Source organism: Cupressus sempervirens, chromosome 7 (assembly GCF_028749045.1).
Source record: "Cupressus sempervirens isolate cs-2001-9-10 chromosome 7, ASM2874904v1, whole genome shotgun sequence".
In the NCBI taxonomy this organism is placed as follows: domain Eukaryota; kingdom Viridiplantae; phylum Streptophyta; class Pinopsida; order Cupressales; family Cupressaceae; genus Cupressus; species Cupressus sempervirens.
Genome location: NC_143124.1, coordinates 583,314,512 through 583,342,255, shown reverse-complemented (window position 1 = coordinate 583,342,255; position 27,744 = coordinate 583,314,512). Strand labels below are relative to the sequence as shown.

General features: G+C 37.8%; 1 protein-coding gene across 1 annotated transcript; it reads left to right on the top strand.

The window, feature by feature from the left end:
• The first annotated feature begins 11,550 nt into the window (after nt 1–11,550).
• On the top strand, nt 11,551–12,364 carry LOC149548113 (uncharacterized). Its single transcript, XM_089794831.1, has 2 exons — nt 11,551–11,762; nt 11,870–12,364. The coding sequence occupies exons 1-2, from the start codon at nt 11,682–11,684 to the stop codon at nt 12,254–12,256; spliced, it is 468 nt and encodes a 155-aa protein (XP_089650957.1). The 5' UTR covers nt 11,551–11,681; the 3' UTR covers nt 12,257–12,364.
• The last annotated feature ends 15,380 nt before the right edge of the window (nt 12,365–27,744 follow it).

Sequence of the window (27,744 nt, the reverse complement as noted above, 5' to 3'; positions counted from 1 at the left end):
TACTCGACACAAAGGCCTTTACCGACAACCTCATTTTGCCTACCTATCATTCTCAGTATTAGCTTTGAGATTGTGCGAAGCATCCTCTGATTGAAAAGACCTGTCACTGCTTGATTGAGGTCCTGTTTAGATAGATAATCTGCAACTTCATTGGCTTTATGAAGGAAGTGCAATATGGTGAAGTCTTCCATCATATTGATGTACATTGTAATCTTTTTAAATAAATTCTTCACATGTTTTTTCCTGGCACAGTTTCATTCCAGCATGGAGAGACACAAATTCAGCCTCATTAATTTGCGACCGTCAGGAAATTGATTCTCCTCCTCCTGACCATATCACATGGTTTTTTTAATTTCGGAAAACAAATCCCACATTCAGCAATTACTCAACAAATTTAAAATAAATAAAATAATTTTCAAGGATTCACGTGTTATTGACTCAATAGTCAATTTGAACTTTGATTTGGATTGATCCCTATTGGTTCATTATGGACAAGTTAAAAAAGCCACGTTTTCTAAGGCCATACATACTAATATCTCATTTCTTAGGGAGTGGGCCAGTGCTGACCCCTATTACTTAAACTTTTGTTCCACCTGTTGAAGTTGCTTGGAAAGGATTTATTTGTTTTCATCTTTTTTTCGCTTGAAATTTTTTGTTTGAATTAATTTCGTGGTTCATATTCTTTTTAATGAACTTTGCTAATATGGTCTCATGTTTCAGTGTTGCATTTGACAACTTCCAGTTTATTAGCATGTGCATGCCTAAAGATAAGAGACCAATGATTAGATTATTGATAGCTGAATATTAGTTGTTGCATCAGATATGATTTTTTCTTGGTCTGGTATCAATCAAAGTGGCCTGATTGGTAACAGTAATTGTATAGACTTTGTGGTTTGAACTCTACAATATACATCAGCTGAGTTAATGTTATGGCTATTTGAGGTATACTTTCATGGAATGGGAAGGCATAAATCATAACAATGCATCTAACTAATCACTGTAAAACTTGAACTGTTTGTGCAGGTTGCACATCTATTTGAGGAATGGGCTCGTATATGTGATTCTCCTGGTGTAAATGATAAAGCATATGCAGTCTACATGTCACACTTGCAGCAAACAGGGATGTTGAAAGCAGATGATGATTCTGATCATTTTTTTCATGTTTTGACGGTAATACTTTGTGCTTAAGTACACGAGGTCATAGATATTTGTAGAAACATTCGCAACAGACACTTCGAAACTTCTACTAGAAAAGTTGTCATAGCTTTTGTGTCTTCCAAGTGGATTTGAGCAGAATTTTTGAATGCAGGAACTCTCTGTTGGATATTGTTTGGTTTCTGAAGAATTAGTTCCTAGTTCAATTCCACTTTCTTCCCAACAAATTATTACGAGGTAATTGGTAAATACTTGCTTATTCATAACAGAGACCGAAAGGTCAATTTATACAAAAGGAAGAGACGATGTTTCCTTAGGAAACGATCGTAAAGAATAGAAACATTCTATTCCAGAGAAAGCAAAAAACGAAAGCAAACTAAAGCTAAAGATATTTACAAGATAACCATTAACTAATAATAGACGTCTTATCTATTATTGTAATACCCTCCCTTAATGGTTAATCTATCTAACACACCAAGCTGTCCTCTGAATTTGACAAACTTATCAGGACCAAGAGGCTTGGTGAGAATGTCTGCAGTCTGATCTGAGGTAGGAACATACTGCAGATCTATAGTCCCATCTTCAACCAGCTGTCGTATGTAATGACAATGAACATCCACATGCTTGGTTCGTTCATGGAAGACTGGATTCCGTGCTAACTTGATAACGCCTTCGTTATCAACAAACAGAGTAGTCGGTCCTGCTGGTGACATCTGCATATCCCCAAGCATCCGACGAAGCCAGACAGCTTCACATCCTGCCTTAACAGTCCCTCTATATTCAGCCTCTGTAGAAGAGAGAGAAACTGCCTGCTGCTTCTTGCTGGTCCATGTGACTGCACCGGATCCCAAACTGAACACATATCCAGATGTTGACTTTTTATCATCAACAGAGCCTGCCCAATCTGAATCTGTGAACCCACTGAGTTTAGGATTAGAACTCCGAGAATACAGAAGTCCATAATCAGAAGTGCCCTTCACATAACGAAGCACACGCTTTGCTGCCATCCAATGATCAGCCTTAGGAGCTGTCATAAAGCGTGAAATATAGCTGACTGCGAAGCTGATATTAGGCCTAGTAGCAGATAGGTAGATGAGGCTGCCTACTAGTTGCCTATACGTAGTATCATCAACGGAAGGAGAATCAGACTTGGCTGATAACTTGAGACCTTTCTCCATAGGTGTAGATGCAGGTTTGCAATCCTGCATTCGGAATTTGTCTAACAAGGCTCTGGCATATTTGGACTGAGAGATGAATATACCAGAAGACTGTTGCCAAACTTCAACACCTAAGCAATAATGCATGAGCCCAAGGTCAGTCATATCAAAAGACTGGCATAAGTGTTGTTTGATTCCCTGAATCAAAGATGCTGAACTGCCAGTGATGATCAGATCATCCACATAGATAACCAGAAGGATGATGTCACTATCAGTAGTCTTGATGTACAGATTTGAGTCTGAAGAACTCCTCTTGAAGCCTTGATCACTGAGGTACGTATCAATTTTGATGTACCATGCCCGAGGGGCCTGCTTCAAACCATAGAGAACTTTTACCAATCTGAGAACCTGATGGTCTTTACCAGCAACCTTGAAACCAGGAGGCTGCATCATGTAGACCTCTTCATGGAGATCACCATTCAGGAAAGCACTCTTTACGTCCATCTGATGGACCTTCCAGCCAAACTGTGCTGCCATGGCTAAGACTAATCTGATGGTGCTCATCTTTGCAGTAGGAGCAAAGGTCTCCTCATAATCAATGCCCTGACGCTGAGAAAAGCCCTTTGCCACTAAACGAGCTTTGTACTTATCCAAAGTACCATCTGATTTGTATTTGATTTTGTAGACCCATTTGCAGCTAATGGGTTTCTTCCTTGGGGGAAGATCAGAAAGGACCCAAGTGTTGTTCTTCAACAGGCTCTGGTGTTCAGATTGCATGGCCTGTTCCCACTCTGGAATTCCTTTAGCCTCAGAATATGTTTGAGGTTCAAACACACTGTGAATGTTGGCCATAAGAGCAAAGTTAACAGAATCTATAGTTTTGCTCTTTTTCCGAGTAGTTCTCCCATCAATGAGCTCATCATCATGAAGATCAGCAAGTGTCTTAGCCCACCACTTAGGCCGGAGAGGAGAATGACCAACAGTAGTACTAGGAGATGCTTGATCAGCAGGATCTTGATCAGAAGAATCTGGATCAAACTCAGGTGAAGCATCTTCAAAACGAGGTGATCCTGCAGGAGAAGCCGAAGGTGGCTGTACAGGTATCACTGGCAGGACTGGAGCTGTAGGAGCTACTGGAGCCCTCCCATCAGGTGGACCTAATGGAAGCCGAACTCCCAAATCATGAACCTGCATAGGCTGGATTGCTGGATCAGGAACAGGAGAAACAGGCATGAATGGTCCTCGCTGCTCATCAAAGACTACATCGCGGCTGTATATGAGACGAGATGTCTCAACATCAATAAGGCGGTAGGCTTTGTGAAGACTGCTATATCCAGCAAGCATCAGTTTCTGACTCTTGGCATCCAACTTGGTGCGTGAAGCATCAGGGATCCAAACAAAAGCAAGAGAGCCAAAAACCTTTAGGTGACTGATTCTGGGCTTGCGACTTGACCAAGCCTCTTCCAGAGTTTTACCTTTGACCGCCACTGTGGGTGACCGGTTCAACAGATAAACTGCAGTGTTAACTGCTTCTGCCCAAAAACGCTTCGGAACATGTCTGTGTTCGAGCATGGAATGAGCCATTTCGGTGATTGTCCTATTCCGACGTTCAACTACACTATTCTGTTGTGGCGTGTGGGGTGTGGTGAACTGGCGTTGGATGCCATGTGTATCCAAGAAGCTGGAGAAAACATTAGAACAAAATTCCCCCCCATTGTCTGATCTAAGAGTAATAATAGATTTCCCAGACTCTTTTTCAACTAAGGGTTTAAACTTCTGAAATACAATAAATGCATCGGATTTCTTTTTAAGGAAATACACCCACATTTTTCTACTGAAATCATCTACAAACAACAAAAAATACTTGTACCCAAGAACAGAAGGAGTAGCCATAGGGCCGCAGATATCAGCATGAACAAGCTGAAGTACTTGAGAAGCTCGCCAAGAATCGCCACTGGGGAAAGGTGTGCGATGTTGCTTCCCAGCCTGACATGCGTCACAAACTCCAAGGTGTTGGGTTTGAATCTCTGGCAAACCAAGAACAAGCTCATCCCGAGCAAGTTGTGAGAGATAATGCACATTTAAGTGCCCATATCGCTGATGCCAAAGTGTGCTGATGGAAGATCGCCAAGCAGCCATAGCTAAGTCCTGAGAATCACCAGATCAGTAAGTCTGAAAAGACCATGATCCTCAAGACCAACTGCAATAGTAGACTTAGTCGCCCGATCAGTGATGGTGCACTGATGTGAACTGAAGGTGACTGCCAAGTGTGGAGAATGTCATAGCAACTGACTGACCGAGAGTAGATTTAGTTCCATCCCTGGAACGTAGTACACATCAAGGAATATGAGCTTCCTCCCAACAGACTAAATTTGAATGTTGCCTTTACCAACAACCGTGTACTCTTCTCCACCACCAAAGATAACAGAATCTGAATAAGGCTGGTAGTCAGTAAACCAGTCTCTGCGGTGAATGAAATGTCGAGAGGCACCTGAATCAATGTACTAGGCAGATGACTGTGCATGATCTGCGGGTCTTTTAGCCATGAAGGCATAAAAGGCAGATTCCACCTGCTCAGTGTGCTCTGCACTGTTCGCTTTGGGTTGCGAACCTGATTGCTTAGACTGGGCAGCTAAGCGTTTCCGACATGCAACCTTCATGTGCCCATACTTGTGGCAATAGTTGCATTGAATGTTCTTCTTTTTGGTACCATCGGATGCTGGAGCAGAAGACTTCTGCTGAGATGGTTGCTGAAACTTGCCCTTATCCTTCTGAAAGGATTTCGCAGCAAAGGCTTGCTCAGTGGAGGTGGAACTGGAGCTGCTACCGAACTGTTGTTTCCACAGATCTTGCTGAAGTAGCAGGGTGCAAAGATCAGTGAACTTTAGATCAACACCAGTAGATGTGATGTTGAGAGTCTCGATAAAATGCTCATAGGAATTTGGTAAACTCCGAAGAGTGATTACCACAATATCCTCTTCCTCCATCTTGCGACCGATGGCAAGTAACTGATCACGGATTTTCTGAATCCGATTCAAGTGTGCCTGGAGCGAGGTGCGCTCATCCATGACAATAGAAAACAGAGTGTTTTTCAGAAAGAAGGCTCTGCTCTTGTCGGAAGTCTCATGAAGACCTTTTAGATGTGTTCAGATTTCGGCCGCTGTCTTGCCGGATGGAATCTGAGAAAGCTGGTCATCAGGTACGGATAGTTTGAGAAGCATTACTGCCTCTCGATTGTTCAGATCCCATGTATCTTGATCAGGACCCGGAGAAGTCGGACGCTGCTTAACACCCAGAACAAGTTGATCGGTGTTTCGATATTCGAAGATTGCGATGATGCGCTACTTCCAGGTTCCATAATTGCGACCATTGAATTTGGAATTATTCTCGAGCAGAATATTTGTCAGAGATGCCATGGCACGTTTTTCAATGAAAAACTGTGAAAATCTGTGAAGGCACGTTCTTCGAGGCAAAAATACGAAAGACCCAGAAGAATCAGAGAATGACCCAAAAGAGAGCTCGAAAAACCCAAGAGGAATTTGCTGTCGTTTTTTGAATCTGCTGGCTCGAAAATTGAGGCACAAAAATCGAGGCACCCAAAAAAACGAACGACAACCCAATTGAGCTCTCGAAAAACCCACCAAGAATCTGTAAACAAAAAATTTTTTGGACCCCAAAAATTAGGGTTTCGAAAAAAAACGGCCCTAGCTGAAAAAAGCTTGAAAAAACTTCAGATTTCTTGATGAAAAATGGTCGAATCTGCTTCCCAGAGCACGATGACAGACTGAGACGGCTAAGAGCATGAAGATTTGATACAGAAACATGCAGATTTTCACCCCAAAAACGCGAGTCTTCAAAAAATGGCCACGGTTTCCACGCGATTTGCAGACCCGTAATTCGGGAATTTCTCCAAGCAGAAAAACCCTAGGTGGGTTTTGGAGAAATTAGCTGAAATAATTTTGGAAAATTTTAAACAAATAATTTCAAGAAGAAATTATAAATTTTTCCAAAAAAATTTAAGTATCTCTGATACCATATTACGAGGTAATTGGTAAATACTTGCTTATTAATAACAGAGACCGAAAGGTCAATTTATACAAAAGGAAGAGACGATGTTTCCTTAGGAAACAATCGTAAAGAATAGAAACATTCTATTCCAGAGAAAGCAGAAAACGAAAGCAAACTAAAGCTAAAGATATTTACAAGATAACCATTAACTAATAATAGACGTCTTATCTATTATTGTAATACAAATAATGCAAGGCCTTTCTTTTACTCCAATTGATATGTATACGAAACTTGTTGTTTTGTTGGTTAAGGTGATTTCTCACAACCACTGCGTATTCCATATTTTTGTCTCAAATTATACACAATTTAGCAGCATTAAAGAAACATTTGGATGAACATGGAACATGAGAAAAGTTTTGGAGAATTGCTAATTTTTATTCTGGTTTTCACAGTATTGTGCGTTGGACTCAGGAATGACTAAAGTCAATCTTTTGAACAAGGTTTGTATCTACTGTGGATCAGTTTCCTTTTTTAATACCCTAGAGGAGGTTCTGTTGGTGCCTTTATCATGAAAGAGATCCTGTGCAGGTGCTTGCAATGACTGTGCGCGTCATTCAAAGAGATGCCGAAGAGAAAAAGAATGCATTTCATCCTAGACCTTATTTCCGGTTGTTTGTGAATTGGCTAATAGATTTTAACTCCCCTGATCCTGGTCTTGATGCCAGTAATTTTCAGTTATGCTTGTTTTACTTTTAATCTGCTACTTGGTTTATACAGATGCTATCCTTCCAATATAAAATAAATGCACAGAGATTCCTAATAATAATATATGCTTCTGAATATCCATGATCATTAACAATTGTCGTACATGCCTCCGAATATAGCCTAATAGTAAATCTTACAACACCTAATACATATCAGACAGACTATTTATGCGTCATAATTTACTCTCTACCTGTTAAATGGGTTGCCCATTGAGCTCGTCTTATTTAATACATTAATGATGGGTGCTATAACTGAAGATGTTTTTTACCTTTGCAGGTACTCACTGCATTTGCAAATGCTTTCCATTCACTGCAACCATTAAGAGTACCTGGTTGGAGGTAAGTTGAAATCAAATGCATCTATGTCATCTTTATTGTTATAGATGCTCTGCAGTTCATGCCATTGATGCCTGAGGCAATGAAAATATTCATTATTTAACTATATTGATATTCTTGTGGGAAAGGGACGATCATAGTTATGTTTCTTTCTACTGCAGTTTTGCTTGGCTTGAACTGATCTGCCATCGCAGTTTTATGCCAAAGTTACTTCTGAGCAACAATCAAAAGGGCTGGCCTTTTTTCCAACGTTTACTTGTGGATTTGTTTAAGTTTATGGAGCCTTACCTGAGAAATGCTGAGGTTAGTGATCCGGTTTGCCTCTATGCTGCTCATCTTCTATTGTTTGTTAATTATATGTGTACAATATACAAGGTTTCTTATCTTCAATTCAGGGAAGAATTCATTGGACATCTTGTAGCACTTATTGTTGTTAAGAATTTGATTCCCTATAGTATGATATTTGTAAAAAAATAAAATTGGTTGGCATTTTATTTAAACTATTATAATATAAAACAGTTTACATTTTCACTTTGTTGGCTTCGCAAGTTCGATTGTTGTAGAAGGGCACCCTTAGAGTGTTGCTGGTTCTTCTTCATGATTTTTCAGAGTTTCTATCTGATTACCATTTCAGCTTTTGCGATGTTTTTCCTCCTAGTTGCATACAGATGCGGAATCTTATTCTTAGTGCCTTTCCACGCAACATGAGGCTCCCAGATCCATTTAATCCCAACTTAAAGGTAAGAGAGGGGTGGACGTGAGTGAACATTAAGCTGAGGAGGTAAACTAGTAAATGCAACTTCAGTTTGAATTTTTATATATTTCTGTATGGCTTTTTCAGGTTGACCTTGTTCCTGAAATCAGCCAGTCACAAAGAATTTTATCCAAGGTTGATGCTGCATTGAAGAGTAGACAAATGAAAACAGAGGTGGATGAATATCTTAAGGTACAATTTTTTAAAATAATATGAATAGTTTGTCTCGTTCTCCAGACTAACAATTATATGTATATTAAATGAAAAGCACTATACTATAAGAACTTTTAACTTTCCCTAGTCCTGTGCCAGCCTCGATGTACAATTGTAACTAGTTATCAAACTTAAGAGGTGCTTGTGTGCTAATTGCTAAGTGGGTCAGTTGCCTTCAAATTTTTGACATAGTCCGACTCATGCATGTCATATCCCATGGCATATTAACAGACGTGTCATATCCCACAAATGTTGAGAGCCTTCGACACACGTGTCTATTATAGTCAATTTATAATGTAAAGATCCAATGAAAGGGGATGTGTATGTGAAGCAAAATGTTACCTGCTATTTATGGTTTTTACTAGTTTAATTGTGTTTTTGATTGAGAAAGTGTCTTTGGGGCTTGGACCCTAGGACATATGATTTGTGTTGGTACATTGTTCCTTTTTGTAGGCAAAATGGTTACGTTGCTATGTCCTTTTGTTGTGCAAGTAGCCTGTCCATTATACATCCATATGACACTGCAAGCGTTTCACAGGCAAATGTTAATTTTCCAGTATTTGGTTAGTATTTTAAGCCTATGTGACCGGATGTGCTTTCTGTCTGCACTGATCCAGATGTGAAGGTGGAAACAGAGTCTGATGCGGGGGAAGCTCTGTGGATGTGCAGGAGTCTGGTTTTGACCTATGTTACCGGATTCGCCTGGAAAAGGCCAGATCCGGGCTCGGGTCCGATTCAGATCCGGATCCACGTATGGATCCGTGAGGATCTGGGCAGAATTACGAATCCTGCCCGGATCCTCGAGGATCCACGCGCGGATCCGCGTGAATCCGCGGCAATGATAGGAGGAACATGCAAAAACGTGGGCCCATTATCATTTTTTTAATTTTTTTTTTTTGCCCTAAAGGCCCTAAACCCTAAAAACGACCCTCTAAATCACAATGCAAGTTCATTTGCTCTCTATTTTGCTCTCTATTTTGCTCTCTCATACTTGCTAGTTTGAAGTGAAGTGCTTGGATTCGAAGGAGATCGGTTGTGGAGCTTCAAATACCTTGCAAGAAGTGTTTAAGGTATGCATTTCAACCATAATCTTGAATTCTTTCATAGATTATTGATTTATTTTTAGTTTTCCAAATTTTCAAGTTTTTGTGCAAGTGTGAAGCATGGTTTTCTTTCACTTTTTCTAGATTGCAAGAATAGAACAGTGAGTAGTCAAGGCTCAGTGGGTGGGGGTGGGGCTGCATCACCAAGCTTCAAAATTGATAAGGGGTCTCCTTTATGGAGACACACAACAAGAGTTGCACAATGTCCTGGGGGTGGGGCATACATATGGAAATGTAATTTTTGCAACATACAACATAGAAGCTCCTATTCCCGAGTAAAACTACATTTTTTGGGCCCTGCGGGTGAAGGAATTCACATGTGTCAAGGTAGTGATAAGAAGGGATTACCAGCTGCACAAATAGCAGCATTAGCAAAAGAGCAAGATGATGCTGATAGAGCAGTTGCAAAAGCAAAATGTGGTGCTTCCCAAAAAACAAATATACCAACACCATCATCTGATCAAACAAACACAAGAACACATCCTTTTTTGCCTATGCCAACTACAAATGATGAAGATGAAGACCCATCTCCACTCACCCGCAAGAGAGGCCGACTAGATAGGGCATTCCAAATTGAAAAGAGAGACATTGCTGATCACAAAATTGGACGTTGTTTAATTGCAAATGGTGTTTCATTTAATTTTGCTAGATCACCTTATTTTAGGGAGATGGTGGAAGCAATAAATGATGCACCCCATGGTTACAAACCGCCTGGTTATGAGAAGTTGCGCACTACCATATTACATGATGAGAGGAAAAATGTAGAGGCTCAACTTCAACCAATAAGAGATTTTTGGGTTCAATCGGGTGTGTCTATTATTTCGGATGGTTGGAAAGATTGTAGAAACCGTCCATTGATCAATGTTATTGCTGTATGCCCTAAGGGGGCAATGTTCTTGAAGGCAGTTGATTGTGAAGGGCAAGTGAAAGATGCAGAATTTATTTCACGCATTCTCATTGATGCCATAGAGTCAGTGGGTCCTGATAATGTTGTTCAAGTGGTCACGGACAATGCAAAAGTTTGCAGGGCTGCAGGGATAATTGTAGAGTCTAGATATGATCATATCTTTTGGACACCATGCACCGTCCACTCTCTCAATTTAGTGATGAAAGCAATTGGCACCGAAATAGATTGGGTGAAAAGGATATATGAGGAAGCTGAAGAGATTCAAATGTTTGTGACAAATCACCACATGTCACAAGCAATTTTTAGGAGTTTCTCGGACTTGGAGTTATTGAAGGTAAATTTTTATATTTAATATATAATTGAATATTATTGGATTCCACAATTATTAATTTTTGTTGTTGTTTACATTAACATCTTTTAATTTTTAAATGTTTTACTAACTTGAGTTTAACATGTTCTTAGGTTGCTGAAACCCGCTTTGCCTCTCACACAATCATCTTGAGACGACTTGTGAAGGTAAAAGAAGCATTGAAGCATATGGTCATTAGCCCCCAATGGGGCATTTGGAAGAATTCCAATACAGCAAGGGCTTTAAATGTGAGAAGAATGATACTAGATGAGGATTGGTGGGGTCTTGTGAGTTATGTGTTGGAAATCACTGATCCAATAATGGCAATGCTTCGCTTCGCAGATAGTGATGAGCCATGCCTTGGGGATATTTATGATTCCATGGATAGTATGCTGGAAAAAATTAAAATGGTAAGTTTTACGCTCTTTTACAACAATTTTTTATTTGAGAGATATCTAGATTCTAAAGTTTAAATTGACATATTCACTAATTATAATTATTATTCATATTTCATATCTTAGGTCATACAGAGGAGGGAGAATGATCCTGAGGACACCCTTTACAAGAAGGTGGAAAAAATTGTTCATCATCGATAGAACAAGATGACCACACCTTTGCACCTCCTTGCATATGCTCTATCCCCGAGGTACTGTAGTTCTTATCAAATGTTTGTGCTTATTTTATCCAATGTTTGTGCTATTGATATTTGATAGTGTTCAATTGTCTTTTTTATCCCCAGGTACTATTGTGCAGATGTACTTCACCTTCCAGGTAGAGTGCCACCATTTAGAGATGCAAAGGTTGCAGATGGGTATAAGAGGGCACTAGCTAAGATATTCCAAGATCCAGAGATTGGGGCAATTGTGAGGAGTGAATTTGCTGCTTTCAACTCAGGTGAGGATTTCGACCCTATTGCCATAGCAGACCAAAGCAGGATGGGTGCCATCAAATGGTGGTACCTTCATGGGCAAGCCTTCACGTACCTCCAACCTCTTGCCATAAAGGTCCTATCCCAAGTAAGTTTGTAAAATTAAGCTTAAGGTTAACATTCTCAATTCCTTGAATTTATTATTTAATTTATTTATCTTGATTGTTGTATTGATAATTTTTAATTTCTCTTTAGGTTGCCAGCTCTTCTGCCGCTGAGCAGAATTGGAGTACTTACTCCTTTATCCACTCAATCAAACGCAACCGGTTGGCTCCAAAAAAATCAGAAGACCTTGTGTTCATTCACAACAATTTGCGCTTGTTGTCACGGAAGGATCCTAAGTACAAGAAGGGGCCCGAAAAGCTTTGGGATGTAGCACCCGAGACTCCTGATTTAGATATGACCATCCGAGGTCTTGCTAGATCCACTTTGATTGATGTGGATGATGAGGAGGAGGATTATGAGTTAACAATCCCCTCTACTACTAGTGGTTTGGGTTCCTCTACTGATACAGATGCAGCACTTGCAGCTCACCAGTACCCCTCTGATGCGGATTTTCTTGAAAATTCATTTGATGATTAAATAAAAAACTTTAGTGTTGACTCTTGACTCTTTTATGAGTAAATCATGTTATAAACTTTAAGTTTAATGATCTATATTTTGAATGTTACAAGCTTTCACTTTCAGTAATTCAATGTGAATGTGTTGATTTTCTTTATAATCGTGAAAATAGATTAATTATCAATGTCATTGATCAAGTATACTAGATTCATACTATGAAATGATTTAGTTTTAGAATTATGTATATTTCTCTTATTTTTTAGTATATATATATATATATATATATGCACGAATCCTCCACGAATCATAATTGGGAAAAAAAAAAAATCCCGAATCCACGGATCCGATTCACGTGCCCGAATCGGATTCATGTCACGAATCGGCAACTAAGGTTTTGACGCTTCCTTGGAATTTTTGTTTTTTCTGCCTTTTTTGTTCGTGGCTTCTCGTGTCAAAAATGCCTGCTTGGGTGAGAACAATCTCCTCTGCATGTTGGGCCTTCTCCACTTAACCGGGGGCTAAGGTGGTGTTCTCTTTTTCTTGAACAAATACAGGACCAAGCAAGGGAGTCTATCAATTCAACAGGGAGGGAGTTTTACCTTTTTAGCTAAGGTCCCGAGGAATCAACATTAGGCTGAACCATTCCCTGGTCACAACCTTTCACTAGGTCGCTGCTTTGGGATATAATAAGCATGAATATATTTTATTTTTTTGTAGTATTCTAAGTTGCCGATTTGCAGCATTTGAGAATTTTTTATTTTTTAGAGATATAGATCCGTTCTTGAAATATCCCCAATGGATATTTGCCCGATTTGACCTCAAGATAATTTTTGGAACATAAACATATGAAGATGCATTATAAACCAGTAGATTCTCATAAAATACTGTAGAATATGTTATTGCATTATACCTAAGTTACCGAATTGGATGCGGATTTCGGAAGTAGATATGGGATTCGGGAATTTTTTTTGGATGCGGATGCGGGAGGAAACGTGTTTGTCTATGTGTGTGTGTGTGTGTGTGTGTGTGTGTGTGTGTGTGTGTGTGTGTGTGTGTAATATATACAAAGAAATGCAAGAAATATACTAAAACAAATCATTTGATAGCATGACTATGATACTTATCAAAATTCAAGATATTTCAAAATTCATATGATATATCAATATGTGCTTGTCCAACATTCGAGTTTAGTCTTAGACAATAAGTTTTCAAATAAGTCATGTTCAAGATTCCAACAAAATAAAAACTTAGTTAATGATTGAAGATTCTATCAACTTGCATCAGAGTCTGACTCTGAATCATAGGGATTCGCAAGAAAACCACATTCTCATCATCTCCAACTACTAAAAGATCATATGAACCAAACATGATTTCACTTATGCTAGATGCACCACGTGCCATGCTATCATCATCACTTTCTCCAACTGTAATGAGATCATGAAGTGTTGCATCCAAATTTGCACACTCAGGGGCTACATCCCAAAGCTTTGTTGCCTCTTCATTGTAATGATCATTCTTAAGTGACAAAATATGCAAGTTGATGTGGACAAAGACCAAGTCCTTAGCTTTCTTGGAGCCCAACTAGTTGTGCTTCACTGAATGGACTAGCAACTGAAGAACTAGCAACCTAGATAGTTGTCACAAAACATACAAATGAAAAACAAATTAAGTTTAAAGAATGTGTGAAACACTAAATTCTAGAATGCAAGTGTAAACATAAAAGTTTAAAATAAATTTACAAAAAAAAAAAAAACTAACTTGTGATAGGAACTTGATTGCAAGAGGTTGAAGATGCTTGAAAGGTTGACCATACATGTACCACCATGTGATAGCCCCCATTCTATTTTGGTCCTTTAGTGCAAATGGAGAATGCCTTAATCCCGAACCAAATAGCCCAAATTCTTCCCTCACTTTTTCATGCATTTTTTCCAGTGGGAAGTCTTGTAGGAGCTTTGTGGCACCCCTCAGCAACCTCCTCATCCGCAAATGGTGCAACTCTACCCGGCATACCAACTACCTCCTCACTATAGTACCTAGGAGATTAGGCATATGCAAAGAGGTGCAATGGGGTAGTCATCTTATTCTAGCGATGGTGGATAATTGCTTCCACTAGTTTGCATAAGGCTTCACTTTGTGTAGTTACACTCTCATGTGCTTGTATAGAATGTTTTTTACCTTCTCAACCATGGTGTCCATGCCATCAGACACATCCCCCAAGCAAGGTGCATTTGTATCAACAAAATGAGCATAGTCATGATGGGCTCGGTGAAATCTGATACATATGCCACACGAGCCCACCAACTCTCCTTCAAGATCAAATCCCTGATCCTTTGTCCTCTTTTTGAATTTGAGATCTTCCATATGCCCCATTAATTACTGATGACCTTTTGGCCCAATGCATCTTTTACCTTGAGGAGTCATCTCATAACAATTGTATGAGATACAAAACAGGCCTCAGGAACCTAAGCAAGTTAACAATATGTCAATTGACAATATAATTATTAATTTTAATTTTTAACTAAATTACAAATCCGCAAAACTTAGTAATTTAAAAAAATCAATTTGCCTTCAGCAACTCCAATTTGGAGTATGTTCTAAAAATGGATTGTGACATGTGGTGGTTTCTCACAAACATCTGTATGTCCCCCCCCAAGTATATTTTCTTCACCCAATCTATTTGAGTGCCAATCCTCTGCATGATCAAGTTAAGAGAATGAACAGTGCATGGTGTCCAAAAAATATGCTCATACCGACTCTCAACTAAAACACATGCACCCTTGCAATTTTTGGCATTGTCTATGATCACTTCTACCACCATCTCGATGACTTTGATGAGAATTCTGGAAATGAATTCAAAATCCTTCACTTGACCCTCACAATCAATAGCCTTCAAAACATTACCCCTTTGGAGGAAACTGCAATCACATCAATCAGTGGTCAATTTCTTGTATCCTTCCACCCATCTAACACAATAGTTAGACCCGAAGTTTTCCAAGAATTTTTCATTGGTTGAAGGTCTTTCTCTATATGTTTCTTCTTTTGTTGCAATAGAATCATATGCACCTTTTCATACCTAGGGCTTGTGTAGTCAGCTGGTGATTCTTTGATTGTTGCCACCATTTCCTTCCAATATGGCGATCTCACCAAGTTAAAAGGATACCCATTCGCATAGAGGCAACATGCAATAGCTTCATCAGTGCGGTCTCTTGCCTCCATTTTAAATGCAGTGTGCAATGGGCCTCTTTTGCAAGTTGAAATTCCCACTTCTTCCTTATCCTCTCCTAGCACAGGTACTTGCAAGAATGGGTGTTGGGAGGATGCAATTGGTTTAGTGGGTGCATGCATCTTGCTCTTTGAGGATGGACCTTGATATAGTAGCTTTTTTTTGATCTGTTGATCAATGCATCGACAACTTCTTGTTCTCTTACAAACGAAAGTATTTCTGCACAAGTCATCCTAGTACAATTTTTGCCTTTGCACATTCCAAATCCTTTGCCAACAGGGCCAATAAAATGAAGCTTCACTCAAGAATATGAGCTATTGAAAGATTTTCCTTTGTTAGTTTGACAATAATTGCACTTTCAATAGTGTGAGCCACCTCCTACAACCTATGATAGCAGTATTGTATGTCTCCACTAAGGAGAACCTATGTCAGTTTTGAAATTATCAGTCCCTTCCCCTCCTTGGCCCCCCATTGAACTTTGACTAGCACTACCTGATGGAGCTTGGATATTTTTGCAAATTGTAGTCTCCACTCAACATATTTTATCCAATCATTCATAGAAATGTTATGGTATTCTTGAACAGATACATGGAGACCTTGTGAGCTATTTACAAAGAGATTATGGTCCTTTTCATGATATGGTTGCTGTCAGAGTGATAGCCAATTGGATAGGAAAATGTGAACAAATTTCATGTACCGTGCATGAAGATTCAATCTGAACTTCACAACAACATATATATTATAGAAGATTTATATAAAGTACAAGTATCTCAAGTTAGACCTGTACGCAAAAGAGCATTTTAGTGTATATTATTTTGAGAAATAAACAGAAGTTCAGTAGGTATGGAAGATTATGAAGTCATTTTCAGTTTAATGGCCCTATAGCAGATTGATAAGGGATGTATTTATCAAAATAGTAGCCATATTTAATGATTTACCTCCATGTCTTAGAGAGGCTTTTGGAAATTTCTGCTCCAATATAGTCACGTGTAGATGCATCTCTGCAATCAGAATTTTAAAGAGGCAACAAATAGAGTGCCACTTACAAGGTTGAAATTTTTTGATGTGAGCTACAAACGTAAACAACAATTCATCCTTGAACAAAAATGATTGAGTGTAAGGTAAAAGAAGCATGTAGTTACAATATTTCTGAATGAGAAAAACCAGATGGAGAGATGGATTGCATCGAGGGCAGAGACTAGCATACTACCAATACATTTCTTGGAAAATAGAAATTTGATGGCAAGCATCAAACTAAGAGCCTTAAATACAGCCCAGCTGTAGATATCAAAGAAAGATTGTAACAGCAATAAGTATTAGAAGTTGCAGATGTTCTATTAAAGGAACGACAGAATCAAATAAGAAGACTACTCATAACATTCAACATCCCCTATGAAAATGCATATATTCATCCAAAAGGCAACGATGAATTTCCAGACATTCCATAATAAAGGCAAGCTACAGAATATGCAGCTACTGATTACCTTTTGATGGAATTGGAGACATAAATAATGCTTGATTTGAAAACCATATATTTTGGTAGAGATTTGGAGACATCAGTATGATACTGACGGGAGATTTAAGGAACAAGAAGATTTCAGCGTTAATGGAGTTTGAATTGAACAAAGAACAAATGCTCAACATTTATGCAAGTCTATTCCAGTATAAAGCAATTGGGATTGAAGTCAGGCCTGAACATAGAGCCGCTAGAGACAAAGTGCTTGCAACGATTTGTTGATACACTATGCGATTCCCAAAATCATTCAAAGGCCCTGGTTGAAATCATATATTGACATTCATAAAAGAATCTGAAGTCACGTGATTTCTACACCTTGGTTTTATTTGGGAGATCATTCTTCATCTAGAAGTAGCCGTGGAAGCCTTTGTTTTCTCAAATTGCGTTTAATGGTTTTATTTTAATAGATACTTTTCTTTTTTGCAAGATTAATGACGAAACACAGAAAAGAAGAGAGCTTGTGCAGCAGGAGCATGCCGTCATGAGCAATCTAATGGATATCCACCCATGATCATGGCAATCATATACAAATGCGTCAAAAATTCATAGGATTGTCAAAGATTGAGTTACAGTGGAATGTTCAGATAAGCCCGATAGAAGGTAGATGAAGGAACCATCACGCACAGGAGTGTCTGGAGGAATATAAGCATCAGCACAAACACAAGATGCCCCAGACGAAGATGTTGAGAAAAAGAAAATTGAATCACAAAGAGCAGCAATACCAATGAATGTTTCAGATTTCGTGACTGCAATTTCTTCAATGTAGTTGCGGTCAAACTTAAGAACTATGCAAGGTTTCCGGAGCCATTCTATTAACTGGTTTGTCCATCTTTGTCCGTTGATGAAGTTCGAATAGAGTAGAGCTTGTGCGGAAGGAGAAAGGTGTGTGCGAAAGAACATAGCGATTCATTGCACAAAATTCATTGGTGCAATTGGTGCACAGAAATAATCTTACCAAGTTTTTCTTATCTTCAAACGTTAATCAAATTGGGTATAAGTTAACGTTCAGAAGGCATTAACTTTTCATATGATTTAGCGAAATATACAAATTAGTTTATAGTTTGGAAATGGTATGACGTTTTGGAAAGATCTCATATCTTCTCACGTCTATAAATATAGATGTAAAAATAAGACAATTCGTATTCATATTCCTATAAATTTATACATATCTTATGCACTTATGATACATTATATTTTTTCATTGGCAAAGAAATGATTTTTTTGAATTAAGCCTGTGGATGGTGGATTACCGAATGAATTCTTGTGCGATTTTGGAGTCGAATTGTATTGGACAGATCATCTATAAGGAGGGTCTCCAATACAATTTTATTTTCAGATTTGTAAGAAATATTTATTTTAATTTATTTGCATTAGAGTTTTAAAATATTATTAAGTTGTGTCCTTTATAAATATTTTTATTTATTTTCTATAAATATTTTAATACTCGGATAAGTGGATTGGGTCATTATTGCATTTAAAATTTGATAAGCACAAATATTGAAAAATATTTAATTATTTCTATATTTATGTCTAGTTTGTCTCCATATCACAAGAGTTAAAGCGCATTCTAGACTAGTTTAAAATTACGTTTGTATAATTGATCCGTCGCGTTTGAATTGTTAAAATTGTTTATAGTTTAAATATATATTGAATTTTATAAAGTTGTACGTTTCAACTTATAATATTGACTCCGATTGCCCATTTAATTAAGCACTGGTCTTTTACTCTTGGTTCATAATCCATATGCTAGCCACTGTTTCATTTCTTTCCTTCAACGAATTAATATATTCATTTGTTGCATCAATTTATAATAACTTTTTATTTAAAACATTATCACATTTATACAATCATTTATTCTCAATTCATAATTTGCGGGCTAGAAGCTTTCTATAATTCTTGTCGTTTTGAAAGCTTTTGTTGTATTCGCGTTCTAACCAATCTACTTTAAGCATGTTGGATTTAATGTTGTTGTCCAGGATCAGGTACACCCACCTCGGTTTTGTAGAGCCGGTAGCGTAGGGGATTTGGATCGCATCAATCAATCCCGTCAAGTTGGCCTTAATAGGTTGGATATCCCAGCATCGAGCAGGCAAGGTTCATAGGATTCCAATCTACGGTTTTGGGAACCAACACTACCACCAATATCCATTTTTGCCTAGTTTTTTGCAACCTATTCTATAAGAAAATAAATAAATTTTAATTAGACTAACATCATGCATACAAGTGGAAAGAAGTGAGAAAGAATTACTAAAATAGATACCCAAACTTGCTTCTACATATCTTTCATAAAAAAAAATTGAAAAAAAGAACCTGATTTATTTTTTCAAGAACATGAAAAAATTCATCAAAAACTCCAAAAAATTCATCAAAATACTCAAGAACCTTGAATGATTTAAACTCCTTTGAGAAAGCTATCTCTCACTCTTCGATTGATCCTCTTCAAAAATGCGAAACTTGAATTCACAATGACAATGCAAACTAGAGACCAAAAAGAGAAGTGGTTGTAGGTGCAAACAAAGTTCCAAAATGAGTTGTAAATGCTACAATATTCACCTTTAGGGTTTTTTTAGGGTTTCATAGCAAAAAAAAACCTAGAAAATGCAATTAAAACGTGTGTTGAATGGGCAACTTAACTAGTTTTTTTTGTTTTTTAATATTATTTTGGACCTTTTGGCTGCTAGGCCCGTGGATGCTTTCGGATGCATCCGAAAGCATAGCGGAAGTTGGCCGAAAGCCCGCCGTAGGCTCTTGGATCTGTCCGCTTTGGATGTCGAAGCCTGGCCTATGCAAGAAGAATTGGTATCCTAGCATTATACGTCAACAATACAATAACCAACATTCAAAAATTCAATCTTAAACACAATTTTATAGTTAGATTGGAATACTAAGAATATAACCTGTAAGCACACATGAGACACTTAATGTGATGTCTCCATGAACAATGGGTTTGCGTCCACTGTCTACCGGCACGAGGGTTTACGTCCTCAAACTAGATGAAAGCTGAAGCTGTCCAAATAACTCTCTCAAGAGAGATTGAAATCTGAATCATAAACCAAGCATGAAGAAATGAGCTCCTCCTCCGCCTTTTAAAGACCCAACCTATGACTCTTCAACTTCTGTATTCTTGTCCCTGTCCCTCAGGCCACTCATCTCTTATTCACTCTCCTTTAATTAAAATTGAATTAATAATTTTGTATTAAGTCCTCAAAGGTCATATACTAGATTGGCCTGTCAATTTTTAATGTCCCAAAAAAAGGGGACATTATAGTCCTCCCCTCTCGAGATTGTTTGCCCTCAAACAATTGCAAGCATGCGACCATGATACCTGGGTCCTATATCAACATCATGAATAATGCTTTGACAACCCGCTGTGCTACTGTGATATGAACGAAAAATCCATTCACTGTCTTCCCATGATAACAATACATCAAGCGTGCTAATGCCAGGATCCCAACCATCCCATGTGCATGTTCAACCAGAACAACCTGATGTGTGCTACCATCATAAACAAGAAGATCCTCAATCCGACTAAGAATCTCACTCCAATTGAGATCACAAGCACGAGTGTGGTCAAATAATTGTGGAAACTCAACTGTGCACCCACCAACTCCTGGAAACATTATGAACCATGGTAATGTTCCTGCTAGATCCCACAAACAAAAGGGTCATCCACTTTCCCCACTATCTGTAATATCTTGCTACTTGGCACCTATAATGGATGGAGTATCCCAGCTGCTCAATTGCCACAACATTGCTCCTCTCATTGTATGCACTCTAGTTATACTGCATCCACATCTCTATCGAAGGCTGATTTGTAATCAGCGTTATGTCCCTTTGTCAAGGTAGCAACCTCTTGGTTGCAACAAATATCAATTAGGAACTCTTGGCCAAAATCAATGAGTGTGCCATCATCAAACTCGAATAGCAAATTTTCCAATATCCAATCAATATTGACTTCAAACAAAGGGTTGTCTACAAGTTGAATGTGATCTGAAATTTTGGTACTTGGTCTTTTGAGACAACTATCCAAATCAAGTCTGCTGAATGACACCAAGTTCATTAATTATTTCTTAGAAAAACTCCTGCCTCTCTTTACTCTCATGCTCCCTAGTATGATTTGTGACCCTAACTTGAGTTTTGCTTCATGAAGAGCAATTTGTGTATCATCCAATGCCTCATCAGCATACTTAAGCTCTCTATTTCCTTTACTCAACTGAACAACATATATTCCAGTAACCTTAAGAATATAATTCCTGTCGGAAAATAGACAAATAATTTGATTTCAGATATTCAATGGCTGTTTTGACTGCTTGCAAATCAACAAGCAGCAAATCTCCTTCCCCTCCCTTTTGGGCCTTCCTATGGAGATCCTCAACCATCCTGTGAGTGCTGCCATAACGTACCAAAGATGCCACAATCATGTCTTCACTAACCTTCGGATAACCAACGTAGAAACTAGTATGTTCCTTATCCATAGCTGAAATCATCTTATCTACATTTTTCCCAAAAACATGATCGGATGTACTAGTGTCCTCACATGTCAAGCAAATGTGTTCCTGCCTCATAGGGGTTCCTTTAACATGTAAACCCATAAAGATCAGCTCACTATCCTTCATACGATCTTGATATCTGTTGATTGTATGCTTAATTACTTCCTCTACGAGCTTGAATGCTACAGATGAGATCATCAACTGAAACGAGCCTTTGCAATATCTATGTTCCCCTCTCCAAAAGGCTAACAAGGTTGACTGCAACCTCTTGCAAATTTCAATATCTACATCAAGAATTGAAGATATAATAGTGTACATGTGAGTCTTTACACTTCCTAGATTAGCTCCTAATTTTGAACAAGAAGCATTTTGACAACTAAAGAATTAAATCATCGAATTCAAGGTCAATCATAATATAAAATAATCTCATCTCTACCATAATATTCAAAATCTAAACCCTCTTGTCAAAAGTAGGGTCGTTGTCATTATATAATCCCTCCAAGTTCTTCACTGTCAGCTGCAAAACTTTCTTCAACACCACATCACTATAGGCTGTTGTAGGAGATTTTATTTGCATAATCTACTTAAGGTTGCAAATGATGGATACATTGATTAAGTTCAGAAGAACAAGTTAAACGAATTGTGTCTGCCAAGATTAACAATCTGCAAAGTAGGTGCCTAGAAAAGTTAGTGTAAGCCGAGAAGAAAATCAATTGGAGCTGAGCAAAGTCAAATTTTAGTGTAAGCCGAGTAAAGTTTAGTTGATGTCAAGCACCAATAAACTTTAGTTTGTGCCGAGTGTTTTGATAGTGGATGTCGAGAAATGCAGCATGTGTCGAGCATCAAAAGCAAGTTAGTGTCGACTGTCAACATTATGAAAAAGATCATGAATTCGATGAATTTGAGCTGACAAGTTTGACTTCTTCGATTGTGTGAACTGTGTGGAAGATAAGCTTGATGAGATGATGGCACAAAATTCAAAATGAACCGTTTTGAGGAAAATTCAAAGAGGATTAGAAGGGAATAAAATGTAATGATGGATAGATTCATTGAATCCTACCTAATCCAACCTAATTCTAAAATGGACAATGGAGGTTGAACAACAAAATATCTTAATTTTCTATTTATAGAGATGGTTGGTCAGAAGCAAAGGTAGTCATGTGTGAGAACCTGAAGAAGACAATGATCTAGAGCATTGCTTCATTCAATGACCTAAGAGAAGAGATTGCATTAGCAAGCAAAGCAAGAAAGCTTAAGGATATGGATGCTTGAAGGATGAACAAGCTAACAAAGTTGGAGTATGTGAAAGCCAAGAAGAATGGAGAACTGAAATGGAGATCTATAATCTCCAAGCGTGTTGCAATTTATTATTAGATCAAGCCTTACTATTACTTTCTAATAATTGTACCATTCTAGGGTAAATCCTTTGGATTAAGGTTGACCTAATAGTCATTTGTAAATCCTTTAACCGGGTGACATTCCAAGTGAATGATCTAAAGTGCTCTAACAAGATTCACTCCTAACAGAGTGATTGAAATCCTTTAACCAGATCACATTTAACAGTGTGCATTGTAACCTTTAATAGGATTGGCCTTTCACAGGACATCACTTTAGAAGAGTGAGAATGAGTAACATGTTACTAGTGGTTTTTCCCAAATTGGATTTCCACATTAAATCATTGTCTCAAATGTGTTATTGAATATGTTAAGTTTCATTCTTACATTTCTGCAAAGTTGATTTGACAGTAACCTACAAATTTAAATGATTGTATGATCTAATGGATGCATGCATGATGAAAATATTTTATGGATATGGGTTCACTGAGTTGTGAAAAGTTTTATTTGTATATTTGAACCTCGAGTAACTGATTCACTGCCCGCCTCTTAGTTATTGTAAAGAATTCCAATATATATATATATATGCAATTCTATAATTTCTAACCGAGATATATATTACCATGTTTTGTTGATATATTTCTGCAGTTATGATTGATCATATATAAATATTCATTGAGACATGGCTATGTAGGGGCATGACCCTATGTGGCTCATGCCACATAGATTCATGACCCTATGTGGTCATGCCTCTAAAATCATTTTGTATCAATAACAATCTGCCCAATAGCAAATATCAATAGCAGATTGATGAAATAGCGTAACCAATATACAATTAATGTGATCGGTATTTGATTTGTAATCGATACATTATTTGATTGGTATTTTGATTACAACCGATATATATTAGATGATCAATATTTTGGCATTTGATAATGTGTAAATATAATAAGTTGATGATAATATATATACAAATATACATATATATTATCATCAACTCTTCATTTTTAGATTTATCATCAATCATGTATATTATCATATATTATATTTACTTATAGAGTTTGCTTATACATTGCTCACCTCATCAACAATGACAAGTGTACTACCATTAGAGCACACATACAACCGCTTGCATATTGCTAAACTCCTCATTGGATGGCTCAACCAACATAGAAGTGGCTGTTGATATGACAGTATCTTCGCATGCTCCTACTCCCACCATCATTGCATCGCAATCAAATACATGATCTAGCGAACTCAAGCCAACAACTGCATCGTTTGACTTTATGGACATGGGTCCTCTACTTAGAATAATAAATGGATTTGTTTATTTGAATCTTTGGTACTCTAACAGTCCTATTCTAGATGATCCTATTTCTGGTGAGTCTCTTAGAACTGATTTAATATCTTTGGTGCCAAAGGATTTGAGTAAAAAACATAACCTAACATAAATCCTCATCACATTCCACCTCAATTGTACCCAACTCATGCAGTGCTTCATAAGAAATGTCCTACAAATCTAAAGTCGCAACTGTATCATCACCTTCTGCTCCTAAAAAAACTGATATCATTCTCTATTTAAATCTCGGCTTTGAAATCAGTTGGGTCATCCGTTTGTGATTTTGATTCATCTCATTCACTAGCACATCCAACCGTTTCACAATACCTTGTATCTCAAAATCTCCCTCCATTAGCAGAGAAGTACACCCTCTACGGGTGTAATGATCACCAAACCTTCTATCACCATCCATAACACTAAAAACCAAGTCCTCCACCTGTGGGTCAAAAGAAAAGTGATGAGCACTCCTCACAATGTAATGCCAATAAAAACTCCCAATCTCTGTCAAGGGCTTTTCGTCATCGAACTAGAAATCAAAGGATGGTTCCAATCTCTGACTCTGAACTATTGGTCGAGCAAGATCTTGGGCAACCCTCTCAGCAAGCCCAACCACAAAATCCCTATTGGGAAGCATTGTAGCCAAGATCTCTACAATCTTCCTCACCAATCGTCGAATAGCACGAGAGCTACGAAGGAGAGCACCCTTAGATATATTGTATGAAACCTCCCGCAAATCCAAGCAAGCAAATACTTCATGATTGACTCAATACAATAGAAATTATATGTGGAAGCATCAATCTACTCCCTTGCAATCCACAACTGATTTCTCTGAAAATGTGACAATGCCAACTGTCCAATGCTACCAGCTGTAAGAAAAGAAGAAATAGATTCACTTCTAGTAGGAGGAAGCAAATCACCATTAGAGCTCGTCTCTACTGATGCTCTTGCCTCCTCTATACACACTACACTCATATCCTAGACGAATGTGTTTGCCACATCATGACATCCCTCATCCTCAACTGTCCAAACATCTAGAAATGCATTTCCGGCATCCATCAAAGCAATATTTCTTTATTTTTTGCTATGCTTAGACAGAATGGGAACGATGATATTTAAAGAACAAGAAACAAATTTTAACAAAGAAAACTAAAAGACGAGGTAAAGGGTTAAAACTAATTATTCATAACTAATTAACCTTCAATATGCAAGTGTCCTCAATGCAAAATATATGAATTTTGAAATCACAAAAAGAAAAAAATAAATGATATTATTTCATAAATACGAAAACCGATCTATTAGAAGGGTAAATATATGCAGTGACCACATGAGATAACAGTATCAGCCCAGTTCTTGTAAGCGAATTTTAACTGAGCTAGATAGAAGCTGCAAAAAATTGAACACAAACGATTTCATGTTTCTCAATTTCTCAATAAAATATCATATATATTTAAAGGATTCATTGATCCTGTTTTATAATAAACTTCCAAAACAACATCCTTAATTATATTGAGTTGTTTTAACAACTCAATTTCTACCACTTATTATACAACCTATTTAAGAAACCTATAAAAGAATTATTATATGCATCCTACGATGCAATATTTCTAACAACATTGTGAACACTAATTCCCAACACCTCCCCTTACACATTGGATGAAAGTACATCATAGTACTTGATGACCACACACAGTAGTTCATGAACCAAACACTATAAGATAAGAGCAGCGACATGCACGTCTCTACTCATGTCAAGCAAAAGTGGAACTAGCCTCACTATGCTTAGCATACTTTCATCCAAGGATAAGGACAAATACATCTACCTATGGATCAAACAATAAGGACTAACACATCTATTTTAAAAGATACCAACTGGGTACATGGCTTGGAATGGTGTGGTTTGATTGCAGAACTCAGTTTTCACTAGTGAGATAAAATTTTGGGGGGTTTGATGAGATTTTTATTTATCTTTTTGTATTTTTTCTTGGTTTAGAGAAAGTGCTTAAAATCTGAGATATCCAAGCTAGCTAAACTAATAGAACTCCGTTTAAATATTCTGAAAATAATGCTAAGAATATCTATTATGAAACTCCAATTGAAAATATTGCCAGTAACACAAATGCACTTTGAACTTTATTTCCCAAAACAATTACACATCAAGATCTAGTGAACCCCACAGATTGTTTTGAGTTCTCATACATAGAGTTGAAGAAAACAAACAACATTACCAGTGGGTGCAATTTGCTCAACAGTGCAACTAGAGGAAAATGAAATAAATTGCGAAGTAATGATGTCAGTGTGTTGAAAACAAGAAATACAGGGTATAACAACCACCCTAGATGATCAAGGAAATATTGGCACTCTAATCTATATAGTATGTGTGCTATGTTGTTCAAAAATTGAACCCAGATGACAAACTTCTCTACAAGTTACTGGACCATCAAACATAAAATCAACAAAAGCAAGGACTCATAAACTGGTATGTTGATTTTCCCATAATTGTACCAACATCTGCTGCAGCCCTTGTTGTTGCTAGCTCCCTTATTACAAAATACAAACCAGTTATGAACAAGTTTTTTGGGTTGAGTGTAATCAACCAAAAGTGAAAGAAATCATTAAGAAATTGATTCTAGAAAAAGATACCATGAGGATGGGTTAATTTATGCAAATTTGTTGGAGAAGATGCTTTTACAACAGTTTCTCTGGTATGTAACAATACTCGCTATCTCAAACAACATCTCATCCATGGCTTCCTATCAAATGGCCAGCCAATCTTCACGATCTCACTAACATAGCTCTCCAAGTGAGCTTAAGCCTACGAAGGGTGACGAAGGCTCGAGACTTCACGTGGACTCTTCAAAAGAATGCCCTAAAGAAAAAAAAGTGTGGCATGGAGAGTGTTGGCCCGATTTTCTACTTACCCAAGAATTTGCAAAATACCTGTGAAAATCAAGAATTTCTCTGCCTAGACTGCTTAGGATTTCAGAAAAACTGTCATTCATGTTTAAACCCAGGGCTTTTCTTTGTCTTTTGTTTCAATTAGAGTTTTGACCTTTTTGAAGAGGGATACATTAAAAATCATGTGTATGTTTTATATCCCTAAGTTTTGATCCTTCGCCTTGGTATATGTCTTGCCTTTTATAAATTTCAAGTAGCAATGTTCGGACTGCTTTGGTCGCAACATTGCCCCTTTTCCTACGCTAACAGTTTGTGGAGGTGCGACTATGCGAAACAGTTACATTTCATGGTGTGCACGGCTTCGCGGCTATTAAGGGCTCATTGCGTGGTTTGTGGTGCAAAGAAGCGATTGCAGTTGATCACATAGTCGCAGGGTCATTTGGCATTAAAGGTTTTATTGTTGCGACTGAGCAATGAGGTTCATCTGATGGTTTAATTGCAACGTGTCGCAACATCGCAAGGGATTAATGGTTACTAGGGTTTTGAGTTGTGACAGGGCGATGGCTTGGTTCGCATGGTCGCAGGATTTACAATGAGTTAAAGTTTTCAAGTCACGAAAGCACGACTAGCTCACATTTGTCCCTGCGGGTCCCTCTTTCTCTTCAGTTTCCAAGAAATAATGGTGAGTGTATCCCATCCGTCAGATCTTCCA

Excerpts from the sequence above, each read along its gene's own strand:
- LOC149548113 (XM_089794831.1), top strand. The coding sequence starts at position 11,682 with ATGGGTGCCATCAAATGGTGGTACCTTCATGGGCAAGCCTTCACGTAC. Across the intron at positions 11,763-11,869 it reads CCATAAAGGTCCTATCCCAA|GTTGCCAGCTCTTCTGCCGC; the intron begins GTAAGTTTGTAA and ends ATTTCTCTTTAG.